A 21,042-nucleotide genomic window follows, 5' to 3' on the forward strand; every position below is an offset into this window, starting at 1 on the left:
GTCAATCGGATTGGGGGTCGCCCTAGCCACTAACCCGTCTCTGTGGTCTAGTGGTTCGGGTTCGATTCCTGGCAGGGACATTTTTTCGGCATCACCGATTTTTCCAAAGGGCAGATAGCTCTGTGGACCCTTGATTTAAGCTACGCCTACCATTGTTCTCTTCATCCATTTCTTTCACAATATATATATATATATATATATATATATTAATGAGGCAAAGTGGTAATGTATTGTACTTAGTTCCAACAGTTTATTTTTAATTCCAAATTTTCGACGTTAAACATACGTCTTCTTCAGGGATAACGTCGTATGTTTAACGTCGAAAATTTGGAATTTAAAATAAACTGTTGGAACTTAGTACAATGCATTACCACTTTGCCTCATTAATATCTTCTATGTCCAACACGCGGAACGTAATATCGTTATATATATATATATATATATATATATATACTACTAACAATAGTAATTTGTGTTGGATTTACCCATGATATACAAAAACAAACAATTCAATACATTGTGGGGAATTAAAAGACGATCATTGATTAGATTAAGATTACCAACTATTACAATATTCAAAATTGGGCTATTAGTGAAAATACAATGGGGGTTGCTATGGATACTGATACACATAGAACAGGAAGATACAAAAATACAAGTATATACATATAATCATAGTTTAAACATCATGAACATTTAAAAAAAAGCAGACAAAGGCATTTTAAACTGATGTAAAATATCCAGTAAAAGAAAACATCCAAGGCGACCACTTGGGTTGGTTAAAGAAGAACATCCTGAAAAATATGGTAATAATTTGCAGTCAGTTCTTGTATAGCGCATAACATTATGAATAACGTCTCTATGCGCTTCCAAAGGACTTGGATATTATTACCCTGGCTGTAGCTCAAGCAGCTACAACAATAGTAGTAACTACAACAAAAGGATTTTGAAAAAAAAAAACTTTACCATGATCAAAAGCTAGAAATTCAGAATAAATTAAAAAATGAAAGCTAGTCTCGAAGACTTGTTATTAATAGATCACGGGTTTTTTCATTTACTGACACCCCTTTTCCCCTTTTAATGGATATCCAATAGCAATAAAAGCCAATCACAGAAAGGGAAATGGGCCATGCCTCTTTTGATGAAAAATACACGAAACATCATGAATATTCACTACATGCACAAACGTGAATGGGAAAGGGGGTGTCAGAGGTGTCAGAAATCGGGGTGTCAGTAAATGGACACACCCATAGATCACTGATAAATATTCCACCTTGAATAGCCTTTCTCTTTCCATTTGAGAACTAGATTTACTCCCTGCGCAACAATTTTGGTAGACACACCTCTATCCTTGCCGAGTTTGAAGGCTTCAGTGCCTAGGATACTGCGGCGAGCTTTGAGGGCAGGAGGGATTGTGGAGCCGGGTTGCGTGTTATGTGCAAACGCCGGGATAACAACGGTATATGCGCAAAATTTCGCCGGAATTTGTGCAATAGCCAAGCTGTAGTCTTTTGTCAGACCCTTTGATTTTAGTAATATTTTTATAACTTTGATTGTATCTTTCTTTATGTATATGTAACCTTTTTACGCAAAGTATTGGCGGAATAGATTACTGAAATATATCTTTTTCACTTATCAAGAAATACTTTTGGCCAAAGATACACTTTAAAGCATATTAGGTGTAGAATATAGTCTTTACCCCAGACCTGTTTATAAAAACAAATCTTCAAAACTAACCCTTGTAATAAATCATAGATATAGAACGTAGTCTTTACCTTGGAACCTGTAGTTTCCTGAATGGTTGTAAAATTGTTAAGTTGGTATGATAAAGCATTGGTCCATAAACTACTATAATGTCCCCACACAACACTTCATGTGACGCTATTCCAGGAGCTCGTTGGACGCTTGGGTTTATATAGACGCGTATTTCCCTGAGAGATGAACGCGAAACTTCCTATGCTGCAGCTTTGAATCATTTATTCACACATGGCAGGAACTGCCTACTTGGAATGTCGTGGCCCATTGCAAATTTTAGTATCATGGTCAGAATTTCGTTGGGTAGATACGTTTTTTTCCTCTTCACTGTTTTCACCGTCTGTGCCATCGTTGATTCCTTCGCTTAAGCCTTCATCGTCGACTTCATTGCAAGTTCCATCCTCTTCGTCTAGGCCACCCCTTACTCCTTCGTCTAAGCCATCTCTCACTCCTTCTTCTAACATGTCTAAGCCATCGCTTACTCCTTCGTCTAAACCATCGCTTACTACTTCGTCCAGGCCATCTCTTACTCCTTCGTCTAAACCATCGCTTACTCCTTCGTCTAAGCCACCTCTTACTCCTTCGTCTAAGCCATCTCTTACTCCATTGTCGATGCCTTCATTTTGTACTTCTGCGTCGGTACCCTCGTCGTTTACTCCGCCATCAGTGTCTTCATCGCTTAATTGCTGTCCTACGGCATGCGGAGTCATGTCTCCTTCAAACACAATCTGGGCACTGTTACGAATTATTCGAAGTACCTGCTCTTGATTGCTTGTAAGTGACAAATAGTGTTCTCCGTTGCCTTCTGACAGATGTCCCAACACAATGTATGGCATATCAAATGTGAAAATGTTCCCCTCATTAATTTCCGGTGAAATTAATGTTGTTCCTCCGTTTAATGAACTTATGACAATGATTTGGATGTGAAATATGTCAGCAATTGCCTGCAAGGTGAGGTGGTCTCCGTAACTTCCATCGCTTGACATACGAGCAAGGTAATCTTCGGGTACTTCAGTAAGAAATGATGTCCATCCTCTTCCGTTCCCGAGATATGTGTTACTTGCCAGGAATCGAACAACCTCTTGTCTTAGAGCAATATGGGATCTAAAGATTCCTAAAGTTGCTAACTGATCAGATACAGCACTGAATTGGCAGTTCCCATTACCCTTCGGATTAAGACATACAGAGAGTCCTGAGTCTTCGAATAACTGTTCAATGTAACTTTCCCGAGTTATAATTATATAGTACTTCTTAACGTGCTCCCTTCTTGGAATGGTGACTCGTTCGCGTTTGTTTTGATTAGACAAAGTATCAACAGTTATGTCAACCAAACTGAACCATTGCTCTGTTTTCTTATTCGTACGTGGATGTGTTAAAGCAATTTTATATTTGTGCCTTTTCAGATTTCTCTCAGTAATTCTGCCAGGGGAGATTGTCAATCTGTTTGTCATTCTCGATTTCTTACTCGCTAGTCGAACAAGAATCTTGTCCCCAACCTGATATATGGGTATCTTAAGACTCCTTTTCTGGCGTGATCTCAGTTTTTTATTTGCACGTTTTGTTGCGGCAAAAACCTTCTCCCTGATGAGTCTCACTCTCCTATGGTATTCTTGTATGTTTCCTGTTCCACCCATGTTTTTACTGCAGGAAGAATCGGAGCATCGGCCAAAGAAGATACTGAATGGGGTGTTCCAATCCAATACTTCCTTAGGTTCGTCATTGAGAACCTTTGCGTATTTGGAAAGTTTACGTGCCCAATCCACGCCATATTTTCTAGAAATAAGGTCGAAAAGTATTTTTGACCGGTGAGACTTTTCTACCTTCCCCTGTGATTCAGGATGATATGGGGCACTCGTTATGTCTTGAATCCCTCTATGACTTAACATAATATTCACTCTCCCTTTAAATTCTGTTCCCTGGTCATGATGTATGTAGGTCGGAGTACCAAACATGTCAAAAATTTCTGACAAGTGTCGTGCCACATTGGTGCTTGATTTAGTTTTCATAGGCCTCAACCATGTATAGCGACTGAACACATCAATTGCGGTCAGTATGTATCTATAAGTCCTTTTCTTGTACGTAGCTGCTGTTCTCATTTTGAGAAGGTCTATCTGGATTCTTTCCATGACATGTTTCGCTGTGATGGGTATATATGGAGCCTTGTTTGTAAATCTCACATTCATGCGCCGATGCGTTGAACATTGAGACAAGATATTTTGAACTACTTCTTCTGAAATACCGGAAAACTTTCTCTTGAGCATATGATAGATCCGCCTTGCTCCTGCTCCTTTTGTCTTGAAGTACTCTTCCATGACAATGTCTCGTATTTGCGACTTTTTCAATACCATTTCTTCGTCTAAATAGAGTTTTGGCGGATTACCTTGCAAACTGAACCTTCCTCTGTATCTGTTATATCGCGTTATGGCGGATTTTTCCTCGACGGTCCTTTGGGTACATACAACATTGAAAGAACCTTCGATGAGCTTTACTATTGTATTATAGGTCTCATCAGTCATAGCAGATGTCCTCTTCTTTCCTTGACTCTTGACCACTGCTACCAAGAGCAGCAATAGCCCTATGCATCTTTGGAACTTCATCCTGAGGTGGGAATGGGCAAAAACAAAACAAGTACCGTTAATTATGTTTTAAAATAAACATAAGAGATACAATGAGCAACAGATAGAAAGTAACCTACACACTAATTGCTAAGTGACTAATAAAAAATATATCACAGTTCAGGCAGGATTTTCTTTGTTAAGATGAGCATATTCAACTCTTGGTCAGCCATAACGAGTGGCCATGTTAATATTAAGACAGTTTGTAATTTCTCCCGAAATAAAGATAATTTTCAAGATGTTTTCCAGAAACCGTTGAAGCCCCGGGAATTTTCCAGATTGTTTTAGAATTTCCAGGATTTCTCTGGAGGTTTGAGAAATTGGGAAGAAATGTTGAAAGAGTAAGCAAAAAATTATATAGAAAACGATCATGAAATACATGTACACACGAAAATAGTTATCATTTTATATTTTTATTAAGATGCAAACATTATTGTATGTTTCAATTTGTCAGCGCCATTATGTGGTTGCGATGAATGCATGGAATGCTCCCCAGGGAGTGTGAATTGTGCACTTCCGTGCGGGATTGAAATGAATCCAATGACCGGGGTAATGATAATATGCTGTCAGCGCTTTGGGTCGTATGGGAAGCTTACACTATGAGGTAAACCCCTCCCCCCCCCCCCCAAATGAAAAAAAGGAACAAAAATCCCTGCTGAATGGAGGACCACCATTCTAAGGGGTATTTTGAATAAATTTGCATAAGTTATGATTTAAGAAGTCTGTGTAGACGTTTGTAAGCCCCCATCAAACCCTTTCAGATAAAACAGAACCATTATCCGCTGTATAATGCAGATGTAAATTTTTCGTCAATTTTTTAATAAATTGGCATAAATTTGCATAATTGAAAAATAAGTCTGTCTAGAAGATTGGAAGTCCCTACCAATTATAAGCTCCAGCAGTTAAAACAAAGTCAAAATCCGCTGCGAAACAGAGGTAACATTCTTTTTTTCGAAGAAATTTGCACAAATTTGCATAATTAATTATTAATGCAGTCTTGTGTAGAAGTTAGCAGTCACTCACACGCACACACACACACACACACACACACGTGCCCCGGCAGCATAGATCCAAAATAGTTTCTCCTTATAATCGCTCCATTTTAAAGACACCATATAGGCTGATTTAGTTATTAAATCTTTGTATAAAAACATAGCAGTATTTCTGAATAAATATGCCTTGAATTTCTGAGAACTGCAATTAATCCTTTGATGACCTAAGACAAATAATGCTTCATAAGTTACTGGAATTTAAAAGAACTGGTTGGCTACTGAGAGACTTTATAATCAATCCTTTTGTAGTTTATATATAGGCCATGTTTACTAAGTGAGAATACGACTCGATATGAGCACGCGATGCTCCCTCTTTAGAGTTAAACGATTCATACACATCAGTCGGGTAGATTATTGAATGACCGTCAAGTTGGTTATGACTGCATTTTTTTGTTGCTGGAAGTTGTAGCATGGGGTGTCTTACTTCAAAAATCTGACGGGTGCCGCCTGGGCATCCTTGGGCATTTTTTTTAAATTGACGTCATAGGCGACGCCCACTTTTTCACATACCTCTTAAATATGAATTTCATATTTTCAGGAATAAACATGTCATGTTTGGTGTCAAATTAAAGCTAATGACAAATCGAATGCAAATTTATGGATCACTGGACACATCATGTTTTAAATACAAACAAGTTGGATATCATGTGAATTTATTGGCAAAGGTTAAGCTGAGGGTGTGCATAAAGAATCCGACCGTTGCTACTTTTGCATCTTGAGGAATTTTACTTTTGTGACGTCATAAACCACACCAGCTTTCTTACATTTATAAACATATGTTTGATATCGAATTAAATCAAATTCAAAATAAAATCCACATATATGAACCACTAAGCATTTAAAACTTTTCCAGGGCAATTAAAGTACATTTTAATGGTATATTAAGGTCAAACTGGGCCACAAATGTAATTAATGCAACATATAATGTGGATTATTTTATGTTTGGCTGAAGGTGTGTATATTAAGGATGTGACGGGTTCTACCTCCCGACCCTTTGGCAATTTCTATTTTCTGACGTCATGAACCACGCCCACTTTTCACATAGACCTATAAGTAATTATGACAGAATGTGACACTTTATAGAATAAACCTATCGTGTTTGGTAACTAATTTAAGATTGTGGCAAGTGAAATCCAAATATAAAAGTTACAAGATATTAAATACATCACCTTAAGTACAGTTATGTTAATGGTAGGTCAAATGATGTCAGGCAATGTAACAAGACTTTAATAAAAACATGCAACATTAGCTTGGTTTATTATCATCCATTTTCCTACATGAAATACAACTGCATAGTGCTTTTTTGTTGTTTACTGTTAAAACATATCTACTATAACCAAGGACAGAGTCATAGACGGCAAATAGTGTACTACACACAATTTTCGGTTTAAGATCAATCATGTTGGAGCCACCTAAGAAAATGACTTCTACAACACAAATTTACATTTTTAGACAAGCATCCAATTACACAAATTTGGCATTTAACATCATCCTAACTCCACTCCATTTTGTTCTCTCATTCCAGAATGATTTCCCCCTCTTTACTGCATGTTCATTTTTTTAAGATGCCAAGGTAGCAACCATCGGATTCTTAATATGCACAGTCTCAAACTTCACCTTTGCAAAAATTGCATATAATACCTTACTTGTTTGTATTCCAAACTTTATATATTCCACATCATGTTGCATAACTTACATTTATGACCCGTTTTGACCTTTTATGACCTAAAATGACCTTTAATAGCCCTGGGCACGTTTTAAATGCGTAGCGATTCATATTATGAGGATTTTATTTTGCATTTTTTTAAATTTGATTTCAAACATATGTTTATTCTGCTCACCGGAAGAGTCATATTTAAGATGAATGTAACTGAAAGTTGGTGTGGTTTATGACGTCAGAAAAATACAATTCTTCAAGATGCCAAGGTAGAATCCATCGGATTCTTAATATGCACACTCTCAAACTTAACCTTTGTAAAAATTGCATATAATACCTAACTTGTTGGTATTCCAAACATTATATATTCCACATTATGTTGCATTACTTACATTTATGACCCATTTTGACCTTTTATGACCTTAAATGACCTTTAACTGACCTATGCTTGGTTTAAATGCCCAATAATCCGTGAAATTGCATTTGATTTTTCATTAGCTCTAATTTGATACCAAAATATGAAAATCATATTTAATAGGTATGTAAAAAAGTGGGCTTGGCCTATGACGTCAATAAAAAATGCCCACGGGTGCCCAGGTGCCAACCGTCAGATTCTTGGAGTAGACACCTTATACTACAAATTCCTGCCAAAAAAATTGCAGTCATATGCAACTTGACGGCTATGTTTTGGTTCTACTTGACTATATGGAGAAGTCTAGGTTCAGCTTAAATGTCCAACAAGTGGAACGCCTCTGGCAGTCTCGCCTGCATTGCGCAATTCAATATAGCAGCAGTACTGATATCATCCCTAAATTACCTTTGACCTTGACCATGTGACCTGCAACTTATGCTAGATTGTCATTGATACTTGATTATCCTTACCCTTATGTTAAGGTTTCATGAAATAGGCCCAAGATGATGACATTTAAAAAAAAATAACGGTTAAGATTTCATTAGTGCTGTTACCCTAAAATGGTTCATGTTCATTGACCCTAAATGTCCTTCGACCTTGATCATGTGACCTAACACTCATGCAATATTATCAGCAATACCCAAATTACCTTTTGTCCAAAATTCATGAAATAGGCCCTTAAACTTTTATGACTTAAAGTTATGACTTAAAAAAAAATTTAACTGTGGTCTAAGTTCATTAACCCTAATGACGTTTGACCTAAATCATGTGACCTGGAAACTCATACAGGATGACCAGTGATACTTGGTTACCCTTATGTCCAAGTTTCATGAACTAGGTCCAAATACTTCTTAAGTTATGATGACATTCAAAAACTTAATCTTGGTTAAGATTTCAATGCTGATGCCCCAAACATGGCCAAAGTTCATTGACCCTAAATGACCTTTGACCTTGATCATGTGACCTGAAACTCATACAGGATGACCAGTGATACTTGGTTACCCTTATGTCCAAGTTTCATGAACTAGGTTCATATACTTCATAAGTTATGATGACTTTTCAAAAACTTAACATTGGTTAAGATTTCAATGTTGACGCCGCCGCCGTCGGAAAAGTGGCGCCCATAGTCCAATAAAAACGGACAAGTTTAAATCATGCTGAAAACATTCTGGCCGCTATATAATGTGCGCCTGAATCGTCATCCTAGCCTTTCTGAATTTGGGCGAAATAATCCGAATTTCAACCATTCCCAGCTCTTGTTTCGATAGAATTTCCTAATTTTCTTCATAACTGGGAGATGCTTTTCATTCCTTTTGGGGGCAAAGTTATCCCTAGGTCTATTTGTCAGTTCAAAATGATTGGGGTCTGTGTGTCCCATGAAATTGGAAATAAACACTGAACTTGCCGTGCTGACCCTGCTGGGGAGCAGAATCAATTTGGCCAAAGAAGTAAGGCTACAGCTCCATTGACTGTCTTGTTTATTACTTGGTGCGGCGATTGGGCACACGTCTTATGGTACCACGCCTTCGGTCTTTGGTCCAGCTAGAATCTAGAATGTAGCTAAATTACGTGCTACGCAAGCCGTGAATTTTCCCTATTAGGCACGTTAGGTATGGTACCTACGCCATACGTGTGTGCCCTTTCGCAGCGCCACTAGTTACTTCCAATTTTGTAGTGTCTTTGAAATTATACAAAACATTAGGATATTAGCCATAAGTACAAATAGCAATACCAGTAAGGCTCTTGCGTACCTGACACTTTGAAGCAACAATCATCAGAGCTGGTGAGGGTAGAAGCGATGCATGGAAGACTCTCAAAGCCTCTTACAAGAATTGAACAGTCTGTGTGATGAGTGCTCAAGCTCGGGTTGGGTCCAGTGGACTACCATGACTGACACGTCGGATACAGCCGAGATTGGGGTCGCGGACAGAGCCCTTCAATTTTTCTAGTTTTATCCAGTTGAAATCGTCAAGATAGCCATTTCCAATTACATCAGCTATCATTTGTCAGCTGCATTCATGCCTGGCTGCATTGTCACAGTTTATGCATTGTTTTTTTCATGCCAACACGTGAGTCAATACATCCCGCAACTTAGCATTTCCCCCCCAACAAGCTAGGACAACCAAATCCATCTAGGGCCGGGTGTGTGGAGCCGTGTTATGTGCAAACGCCGGGATATGTGCAAATAACGGAATATGTGCAAAATTTTGCCGGGGATTGTGCAAACAACGGTAGGTACATGTGGAAAATTTCGCCGGGGATTTGTGCAAACAACGGTATTTGTGCAAACGCCACGCGGGGGAAATGTGCAAATCTGTCGAAGTTTATCAACGGCATATGTGCAAACATGACGACGGGATATGTGCAAATGAACAATTTTCACGGAAAATGTGCAACCACCTCCGGGACGTGTGCAAATCATTGTTTTTATCAATATTAAGGCTATTCTCATGAAATGCATAACATTACTGTTAAAATGAGAAAAACCTGCCTGCATATAGTGGAGAAGCTACAGTGCCATCGGCAATGAAACGCTTTTCAAAGAGGCGGGGTCAGGGGGCACCAGTGGCGTAGCTACGGGGGGCATGGGGGGCACGTGTCCCCCTGAGATTTGGTGTGCCCCCCCCCCCCCCAGGTGCCCCCCCCCCCCTGAAAAAATTGGCAGAGCAAAAAAAAGAGAAAGAAGAAAAAAAAGGGGGAAAGACAGAAGGAAAAAATAAGAGGAGGAAGACGGAGTGAATAAAATAATGTTGTGGGAAGACTTGCAAACAAAAAATCTATCATGTTACTGAATAAAATTTTCGCTCGCGCTTCGCGCTCGAATTTCCTGTTCGATGAGATTCATAACTTGCTCAATAGGCTGTATGGAGCTTAAAATATCAAGTTTTGAAGTCAATATACAAAACATTTCATCTTGGACATCGAGCTTTCATTATTTTCTCCATTTACAAATTTAATGCACTCTGTAAAATGTCCGTTAATATGGTCTACATATCAACATTTTAAGCTCACGCTGCGTGGTCGCATTATTTGATTGGCCAAGATCCTATTGTCTTCGTGTATTCCATAAAGTTGTCAAAATATCAATTTTCAGATGTGACTGTCAAAACGTAGGCCTATATTATAGGCCTAACTTAAAGTTAGCGCTGCGCGCTCGCATTTGATTGGTGAGTACTCTATCAATTCTATATGAGCAAACAAAAACCCCAGGCCTTTTCATTACATGTACATGTTATTTAAAAATAATCAGCTCGCAATTTGCGCTCGCAGTAATTGTTAAACATGTATTAACCACTGTAATGCGTATTCATAATTACAAAATTCTTTAAAATTTAAGTTTTCAAGCCTTAAAAACAACAACTTCCACGCTGTCATTACGCATATTAGACAAACAAATAGGAAAATAAAATTTTCTTGAATTCCTGGTAACTAAATTGGGTCTTTTCAGAATGGAATATCGACAAGCTTAGGAATAATACATTTTCATATGATATGACAAAATGTCCTTAGAATGTCCCGGTCCTCCTACACAGTACTTGAAATAGTTCATTTAAATTGACCCTTTTCAGATCGTAATATCAAATGTTTTCAGCTCGCGCTTGCATTATTGATCTTCATGATTATAAAAATGTATTCAGAATGCAAAGATTCTAGGTCTAAATCTAAAACATGCGCACGCATGTTTATTGAGATAGCCTGCATGTTCTTTATTTAAAATATGCTTATCCAGTTTCAGATCAGAATATCAATAATTACAGTGTATCTGCTTGCGCTTCACACTCGCATTATCAATGATACCCAAAAAAAATAACCATACCCTATTCATAATTTACAAAATATGAATAGGGTGTCCCGCTTTTAGGTCTAAAATCTCAATTTTATTCCCGCTCGCATCAATTGTTTAGTTACACACCTATCCCATTTAGGATTACAAAAAGTGCTTGGAATGTCAATTTTTAAGGTTGAAATGTCAGAAGGTTTTAGCTTGCGCTTCGCGCTCCCATTATTGAAATATGTACCGTATTCGTCGGTAGATGTAAACAGTCCTTAACAGGTCTGTTTCCAATCATGCTAGAACATTTATTAAAATTGTCTGCTCGCGCTTCGCGTTTGCAGTAATTATCTAGTTACATACGCATCTTGTTCAGGATCACAAACAGTGCCCAGAATTTTCAGGACAAAATAAATGAAAGATAAAACAAATCGCTCGCGTTTTTTTATATAGGGCTTATGAGATTATTTCATATTTATGTTGGTTCATAACAATAAAGCTAAGAAGTGACTGATCGGGGAAAATATATAGGTGAAGATAATATTGGGCCCCACCCCCAGTCGGATCTGCCCTTGTGAGAAAAAAAATGCTGCCCCCCCCCCTGTAAAAGCAAGGAGCCAATTTCGAACACTGCGTGAGGCTCTTTCAAGGCAAATTGGGCACAAGAGTACTTTTTTGTCATTCGGGCGAGAGATGTTATACCCACAATGTAATTACACACAAATGTAATAACTCTCTTACCCACAAATGTACTCCAGACCCACCATATATATATATATATATCGGTCTTTACTCCAGACTCGGTTATATAAAAAAAAGTTAAGAATCATCAAAACTATAAGGTTTCATGAGCCTAATTACAACAGGAAGGCTAAAGATGTTCGTTCGACCCAACCCATTCGATTTTTTTTCAATTTGATATTGCTGATTGACAAAAGGGTATGAATATAATTGAAAATCTAACACTGATTCTAGAAAAGGTAACTATTGAACTTCCTTTGCCCAAGTTGGGAAGATATATCAATGACTTTGGAACTATTTTTGACTGGCGGAAGAATTAGGGCTATTTTACTGTTTCAGTTGATAAATTTGATCCCATCATAGTTATCTTCATAAACGAAGATTTATTTTTAGAATGAGCTGTCTACGATACCCTTCTCTTGTCAGATATGGAATGTCAGATATATATCCTTTTTAATGGTAGTAAACATTCTACCCTATAATTTCACGTTTATTTTTTAATGAATTTTTCAAAAGTGCCATTTTAACACACAAGTCTATGGGGAATGTTTTACGCGCGTGACACCTATAAGACTTCTGTACTAAAGCATGCGTAAATGAGAACAGAGTCTTTACCCAAGACCCGGTTATTTCAAAACTTTTTTTAAAAATCTTAAAAACTAAGACCCGCTATCGTTTGGAATAACATGAATATAGTGTGTAGTCTTTTAATACTCCAGACCCGGTTATTTAACGAATTGACGATCCTTCTAAATTAAGATCCTGTACTAAAGCATAAGAAAGGAGCATAGTCTTTCAAAAAGGATAATTAAAAACTGCAACACCTCACCTGTTATATCAATATTATCATAACAAATGTCAAATTTAAGACCCCATCGTCTCATTCATGTGGAATGGGTATAAAGTGTAGTATTTTACTCCAGACCGAGTGATTAAACAAATTCAAAACTATTAAAGCCCCGCCATCTTCCACTACTAAGACACTGTAATAAAGAACGTGTATATGACGTATTCTCAATTCTCCAGACACGTTTGTTTAAACAAATTTTCAAGACCCAACAGTCTCATTCCTGTGAAAAAAGATGGATATAGAGTGTCGTCTTTACTCCAGACCGTTGATTAAAAAACCTTCAAAATTAAGACTCTGTTATAAAGCAAGGGTACAAACGGTAGTCTTTACTCCAGACCCGTTAAAAAAAATTATGTTATAATCTTCAAAAACAAGACCCTGTAATAAAGCATGGATATAAGAGCATACTCTTCACCCCAAACGCTGTTATATAAAAATATAGGAGATCTTCAATTTTGAAGAGCCCACCGTCTCATCCCTGTGAAAAAATGGATATAGAGTGTAGTCTTTACTCCAAACCTGGTGATTAAAACACTTCAATACTAAGACCCCACCATCTTCCAAAATAAAAGTATGTAATAAAGCACGGGTATATAGCATCGCCTTTACTCCAGACCAATTTATTAAAAAAAAACTATACTGTACACTGTATAATTACACTGTATACCCATGTGCTACATTAGAGGGTCTTAGTATTGAAGATGGCGGGATTGAAGTTTCGAAGATTCTTGATTTTTTTCAAATGACTTGGTCTGGAGAAAAGAATACTCTCTATATCCATATGCTTGATACATGGCAATGGTTTGGAAGATGGTGAGGTCTAAGTTTTAAAGTTTATTTACATTTTTAACCACCGGGTCTTGAGTAAAGACTATGCTTTATCTAGCTCTGGGGAGTGTTTCATCAACATTTTCATCCGACAAGTTGTCAGATCTGACATCTTTCTCTGATGTTGAATGGCTGAGAGGTACTGTTACTAGGGTAACTGTCGGATAAAGTGGGACTTGTCGGACAAAACGTCCGACAAGTCCTTTCATGAAACGCTCCCCAGGTATAGCGTCAATCATGTTGCTTGGAAGAGTATATGGCCAAGAGTCTCAAAAAGTAGACTAATAGCATTCATCTTGTATGGTACGGTCGTATTGGGTCTGGAAAAAAGACTACCAGCATTCGTTTCGTATGGATTTGTCACAAATTAAAGGGTGTAAAAAGTAGAGTAGCACCTTTTGTCTCATACAGAATGGTCTACTAGGTCTGAGAAAATAGATTAACATTCATCCAGGGTCGGCGGAGCGAAATTGGAAGTGGGGGGCACAGGGAAAAAAGGGCACTTCCTCTTTTGAAAATGGCACTTGAAACAAAACAAAAATAAGCAAAAAAGCATATGTACCCTAGTAGTTCGAGCGAAGTGAGCGAGCAATATTTTGACACTTTTAATGAAAAAATTAGCATTTGTGATAGATTTTGACATAGAGAACAAAATCGTATTTCACCACTTTTCTTTCCTTTTCTTTTTTTTTCTTGGTCTTGAAAACTGTTGGGGGTCCATGGATCGAGGTCCATTTTTTAAGGGGGCAAGTCACCCCCTCCCCCGGTTCAGATGCCCCTGCAGAAAAGAAAGGACGCTAATTGCAAATACATATACCTTATATTAACAAACTGGACATTTGAACAAACCAGAAGAGAAGGGGCATTTATCAGAAGTAAATAAGGGCATATTCATATAGAGCACTTGATCAAAGGTGAAAATGTGCACACTGCAGAAAAAGAATTCCTCTCTGAAAAGGGGCAACTAAAAGGGACAAGAAGTACATTTCGAAAGGATTTTTTTTTCATTTAAAATGCACTTTCAGAAGGGATAAGAACGCGAAATAAGGAAAACGGGCGCTGATCGGGCATTAAAAGAGCGGTTTTCAGAGTGGAAACTTATCTGATACGAGAATGGGCACTCTTTAACACATAAAACGGGTATTTCTAATTAAGATGAAAGGGGCACTGAACGCGTTGTAAGGGGGTATTGTTCTTGGGTAAAAAGGAGGAAACTTTTAGTGCTTCAAAAATTGAGGGGCACTGTGCGAGCCCCCCGCCCCCGGGATCGCCGCCACTGCTTTCATATCATATGGAACAGTCGTTTTAAAATTGAGGAAAAGGTGAATGGATTACAACTTAAAAATATTGCATTTTGAGAGTAAAGTACACCGCATCTGTCGGTAGTTCAAAATTAATGCCTCTTGTTGGTAAAGTGCGCCATGACATTTGTGGGAAATATTATTATATACGGAAGTGGGTGTTTTTACATAATTATGTGGCTGTTATTACATTAGTGGCCGTTTGTCATAGAGATATATACTAATAACGCTAGAGGGCGTACTTCGTCAAATCGCTGTGATTACGGCATCAAAGGCCTAATTCATTTCCCATAGACACGTGTGTAAAAGTGGCACTAAAGAAGAATTCATAATAAATAAGGAGGAAATTCGAGGGTTAAATGTTTACTACCAGTGGATAGGATAAATGTCTGACATTCCATATCTGACCAGAAAATGGTACCTCGACCAGCTCATTTAAAAAATAAATCAGCATTTATGAAAACTATACCTGACGGGATCAAATTCATCACTTGAGAGAGTAAAATGGCCCTAATTCTTCCGCCGGAAAAAAAATAGTTCCAAAGTAGCAATATATCTTTCCAATTTGGAAAAGGAAGTTCAGTAAGTACCCTCCTCTAGAATCAGTGTTAGATTGTCAATCATATTCATTCATTTTTGTCAATCAGCAATATCAAATTTATAAATTGAGCTATGGGTTGGCTCGAATGAATATCTTTTGCATGTCAGTTGTAGTTAGGCCCGTGTGACCTTACGCGGAGACCGGCCGCCATTGCTGATAGGTCTTCGCAGCCTGCCATGCGCATACAAGGGCCCGTTGCAGAAAGAGTTGCAATCAACTCAAAAATCTTGCGCAACTTGATTTTCAGCCAATGAAGCACCCGTATTCGGGACTTGCATGCGCTTGATATGTCGACTTGCGTTTAAACGCAACTCTTTCTGCAATAGGCCCCAGTACTTACGGGGCATGTATACTGATGAGCACAGAACAGGAAAATATGATGACATATTACATATATTATTAGCACGAAAGGTCTATATATTATTATGTATTTAAACAAACATATCAAACTGGCACAGAACAAAACCATACAAATAAAAGCGTAATAACAACAAAGTTAATAAAGGGTAAAAAAAAGTACAGAACAGTATAATAACAAAAGAGGGGGTAATGAATCAAACGAGATGATTGAGCACAATAGAAAACGAGATTTGGTAACTGAAACTGTGAAGAAAGACAGGGTATTTATCGGCAAAGGAGATTAACTGGGGTTTCTGGGCATCTGTAAGGGTGGTTAGTCTTGTGTAGTATGTTCTGTAATTAAAATAAGGAATAATGATTCATGCGAAATGACAACTATATATATATATATATATATATATATATATATTAAATGCGAGTATGCAGGGGACTACAGCTCTCGAGAACCAGGTTCGATTACCAAGATGAGAGAGAATCTCAACCTGCCTACTCTTGCCTCAAGACGCCAAGTCCTGAAACTTACATCCTACTTCAAAGTGGTCGAGGGGTTGGTTCTTGCCCTTCCTGTTGATAAATTTCTTATTAAAGCAAGACCTAAACGTAATATCAAAGCTAAGAAATTTGCAAACTTTGATGCTACTAATGTGGTAGAGAAACAAGTAACAAATAATTCCAAGTGTTTCTCAATAAGACATTGTAACACAGAGCAGTTAAGAAATTCTTTTTTTGTGAAAACAACGTTGGCCTGGAATCAACTCCCTAACGAAGTTGTCAGCAGTACATCACCAGAGGTGTTTAAAGCCAAGATCGAAGAAAGCCACCTACGTTTCGACTAAACTCATTTGTGCCCTCTTCTAACCCGGTGCATTATACATGACGGTCCTGCACTGTATTACATCCAGATCCAGATCCAGAAGCTAATTTTTTTTTTTCTCGAAATTTCATGTATTTTGTCCTGAAAATTGAACATTTTTAGCAATGTTTGTGGTCAGGAACAAGATGTGTATGCAACAAATTATTCCTGCGAGCGCGAGCAGATATTTTTAATGAACGTACTGGCCTGATCGGAAAGGTTATAAGGACTGTTTGCAGTTACCTATGAAGGCGATGCATATTTCAACAATCAAATAATCAATATAACCAGAGTTCAATGGCGGATTTATCGGTGTTCAACATCTTGGAGCATCTATCAGAGAAGTACCCGACAATCCTCGAGCAGTATCATCTCCTGCAAGGCTTCTACGGGAGGGTAAATATGGAGCCACGAATCGCTTCATGGATCGCATAACGTCTAGAACATGCCATGGATACATAAGCCACAAATGCCATTGACGCAATCAATAAAGTCTGCAAATAAATAAATTGAACATAAGGAATTGGTTTAGGTTTATATTCATGGTTCTAGTTCTGAAAGAAATTTAAAAGTTAAATTTGGCATGAGTTGTTTATTGCTATGTCGGGAATTCCCTTCAGGCCTTTAACCCTAAAAGGACTGAGCTATTTGAGATGTATTGAGGACTGGGGGCATGATGCCCCCCCCCCCCCCTTCTGATCTCGGCCGCCATTCGTGCGATCGCGCCAAAATTTGGCACGCACATTCTTTACCACAAACTACAAGCCAGTATAAAAAAAATTAACGCTGTGGGGCGCTCTTCCCGAGCGTTTCATTGCGCGGTCTATGTACTGTCCGATCTTCCCCTTGTAGGCCTATATCTTTTCTAAGTATCACAACATTTTTAAAGATGTATTGAATAAAGGAGCTATCGAGATTTCACGAAATCTCGTTTTTTTTTTTTTTTTTTTATCATGGTTCATGACCTGTATTTCAATGTGTGATATTTTGTGTCATGTTATCTTGGCCACATGATAATCTACGCACGAAAAAAAAATAAGTAAATAAAATATGCGCTTTGAATAAACTATTTTCTAATTATTAAAACAAATGCATTATTGATTGTATATTAATATTAATATTGGAAATGGGCAATGAATGTAACGAAATGAAATGGAAATGAATCACACAATCGAAATCATTACGTTAAGATCTATTATATCTATATAATGCATATTTCCAAGTTCATCGGACCTTGCGTCTGGAGATTAATGGGGGCAAAGGGGAGTAAAATAGTCCAGTATAAAAGGTGCGCAATAAAAAATGCACCCGAAAGGTGTATTCACAGTGTTGAATTTTTGCACCCTTTAAGATGCAAAGTTACATTTTCTTTCTTACTTTTTATAAGAGTAATACAGGGTCTACTAATATGAATATATCTTTTCTTTCAGTATATTTTGTACAATGTTATGTAACCACTGGAAATGTCAAATGGAAGAAAATATGAATATAGACTTGAACTAATTTGAATATTTTGTTTTAGGGTAAGATAGGTCGTGCATATTTTGTTTGTAGGGACGCGGAATATAGGGTTCATTCGATGCTAGACTTTTTAAATGTCACGTAATGTTGATATAAGAGGTATATAGATATTGTTATCATATCATTAAATTACAATTTAATGTGATGATGTCATAAAGTTTATGTCGATCGTTTTATATCCGGGGTAACATTGCTTTGCAAGACTACGTTTTACGATCTATTATTGCAATTATCTCCACTATGTAGATAATGTTGCCAATATCATATCAACTCTTTTCATTATTTTCATAACATCAATTTTGTTTGTTTATGGCTCGGTCAATAAAAATATTACTTGTAAAAACACTGTGAAAACAGTGTCATTCCAGATCTTCAACTTCTTGTCTACTTTCATGTCTTAAAGGTTGTAAATTATCCCCGAATAGATCGTCGACTTTAATGAAATATTGATTTCAAAGAGTATAATGCCAAGCTTGGGTTGAAGTGCTTGGCATTGTTTGCTGAGCGTCTCTGGAAAGCTTCGTTCACCATGGTATATAAAATAATGTAGTATTGCACTCACTTAATGATTCAAATATTTTTCATATTCTTTTGTGAAGATGATGAATGACATAAATTGGATTGTTTGTGATATTTTACTACAGTATGTATTGCTACTTTGATTCTATTTTGTCGAACGTAAAAAATGAGTAAAATATAAATCTAATCAAAGCAAGAAAACATCGGCTTATAAGAGACGTTTTAATTCATAATGTGATATGCGCTATAAAGAACTTTGATTATCATTATTAATATCATTATTTGAGTCACATTCACGCCAGTAATTAATTTCTGAAGCTGCCTCGAGATTATTATCCCCCTATAGGCTGATACACATGGTCCGATCGAAGTATATTATTGTACACCATGTTACCTGACTTTTCATTTAAATATCGCTAACTGTTTTGCTTTGTTTTGTTTTTTTAGTTTTTTTTTTAGTTCGTAGCCTTTAAGCCGGTCTGAGTCCACTTGGGGTGTTACGCATACCGATGAGGGCACATAAGAGTAATTCATCTGCGCGCAAAGCATGTCGGACAGGCGTAAGTAAAGATCACATGACTTTATTGATTAAAATAATTCATTAAAAATAGACAAAATGTTTGTATATCAAAATATAAAAGAAACAAAGTCATGTTCATACTCTTTCATAATTAAGGCCTTTGGGGAGGCTATACTGCATTTTTGTATTTCATTTTAATCATTATTACACACAATGCATGCAGTTCGGGTTTTTCTGGCGATGAACGTGAAAAGGCCGAAATTATGGTTAGTCTTATTTTAGGCCATTTAACTTTTGATTGAGCTGGACAAGTACCCGATTAACATATCAAGTCTTAATGTACTGTTAATTGTGACTAATGTCAGTGAATAAGCCAGTTCGTAGTTCCTTTCTGCGCATGATCAAAATATTCTACGCATGATCAGAGGAAGGTCATTTGTACTAACGTGACATGGTGGTTTAAAATCTAATGAGATAAGCACCAACTTTGATGTCTTGATTATTCATATATTCTTTTGAATAGTGGTTTTCATTTACATCCACAAAAAACAACAAGGCGTCCACGAACGACTGGTATTTCACAATTTGCCAAGTACATTGTGCAACATGCTATGATATGCATTCAAAGTAGGAATGCAACAAATACCTTCATAAAGTGTTCATTGGTGTGCTATTCTAGTCACCTGGTCTATTCAATTTCGTCACCCTGCTATGTAAGGCAAGCTTACGTAATATCTTGCTTTGAAATCTGCCTATCATAATGAAAGAAATGAAAGGTAATTTGACTAAAATTGTCCATGAGTAACTACGAACTGGTCTATTAAAACAAAATCTATCGTGGGATTGATTTTTGATGATTTTTTGATGTGCTATGATTTAACACGTGAGTCAATGGGGGTCTGTAATACTCATATGAGCCCATGAAGGAGCAGCTGGAATGGAGCCGACTTTAAAACCACATCTCACCGAGACGGCGTTCGGCTTTGTTTTTAATTCATTTTTAAAAGGGGCCGGGGGTACGGATGCATCTTGCCGCCTATACCATATACGGGGCCGATCTCAATCCACTTTCAACGTAGGCCTACGCGTAACACCCCCGTGTATGGCGGACCCAGCTCGCCTGGAAACAATACAGTAGGCCTACACTTTCGTGCTGTATTGTTTTGTGCATGATAGGCGGTCTCTCAAAACTTTTTTAATCCGACCGGATCCTCGCCTGCTGAGACTCAATAGATGAAAAGACTACGTTGCTTCTTCTATTAATGATTCCAAGAAAGCATCAATAGCTTTTTACGCTGATAGGGCCACTGAATCATCGGTATTTGGTGGAGTTCATGGACCTGTTGGTAAAAGAGTTACGTTTAAACGAAACAAAAAAAAATCAATCGCAAGTCCAAATACGGGCATTTCATTGGTTGAAACTCAAATTGTCTTTGATCACGACTCTTTGTTCAACAGAGCCCCCATGACATTCTTCTTCTTTCTTCTTTATTTATTCAATTCGCTTTTCGTAGTATCCAATCTGAATCAAACTTGATCAGAATAAGGCAAGTCAAGGAGGTGATTGATCAAGTTCAGGATATTTTGCTCTCAACGTCCGGAAAATCAGAAGGTAGTAAGTTGACACTAGAGTATATGGTATTCAACCTTACAGTTTACTCTTAATAGCAAACTTTAATTAAGGG

General features: G+C 37.4%; 2 protein-coding genes across 3 annotated transcripts in view; one reads left to right on the top strand and one right to left on the bottom strand.

Moving 5' to 3' along the window:
* The window catches only part of LOC129276801 (WAP four-disulfide core domain protein 3-like), a 77,707-nt gene that overhangs the window by 29,928 nt on the left and 26,737 nt on the right, over positions 1-21,042 (top strand). The window contains exon 1 of one of the 2 annotated variants that reach the window (XM_064109630.1): positions 20,872-20,972. The exons of the other annotated variant lie outside the window; for it this stretch is intronic. The gene's annotated coding sequence lies outside the window, so the exon portion shown is untranslated. Of the gene's footprint in view, positions 1-20,871; positions 20,973-21,042 lie in introns of those variants that run through there. 2 annotated transcript variants of the gene reach the window in all.
* On the bottom strand, positions 522-9,672 carry LOC129276082 (uncharacterized). Its single transcript, XM_054912522.2, has 2 exons — positions 9,243-9,672; positions 522-4,353 (listed from the first exon to the last, which is right to left on the bottom strand). The coding sequence occupies exon 2, from the start codon at positions 4,350-4,352 to the stop codon at positions 2,001-2,003; it is 2,352 nt and encodes a 783-aa protein (XP_054768497.2). The 5' UTR covers position 4,353; positions 9,243-9,672; the 3' UTR covers positions 522-2,000.

This window comes from Lytechinus pictus, chromosome 14, assembly GCF_037042905.1.
Source record: "Lytechinus pictus isolate F3 Inbred chromosome 14, Lp3.0, whole genome shotgun sequence".
Classification (NCBI taxonomy): Eukaryota; Metazoa; Echinodermata; class Echinoidea; order Temnopleuroida; family Toxopneustidae; genus Lytechinus; species Lytechinus pictus.

What these genes read in the sequence shown, in the direction of transcription:
- LOC129276082 (XM_054912522.2), bottom strand. Translation starts at nt 4,352, where the DNA reads ATGAAGTTCCAAAGATGCATAGGGCTATTGCTGCTCTTGGTAGCAGTG.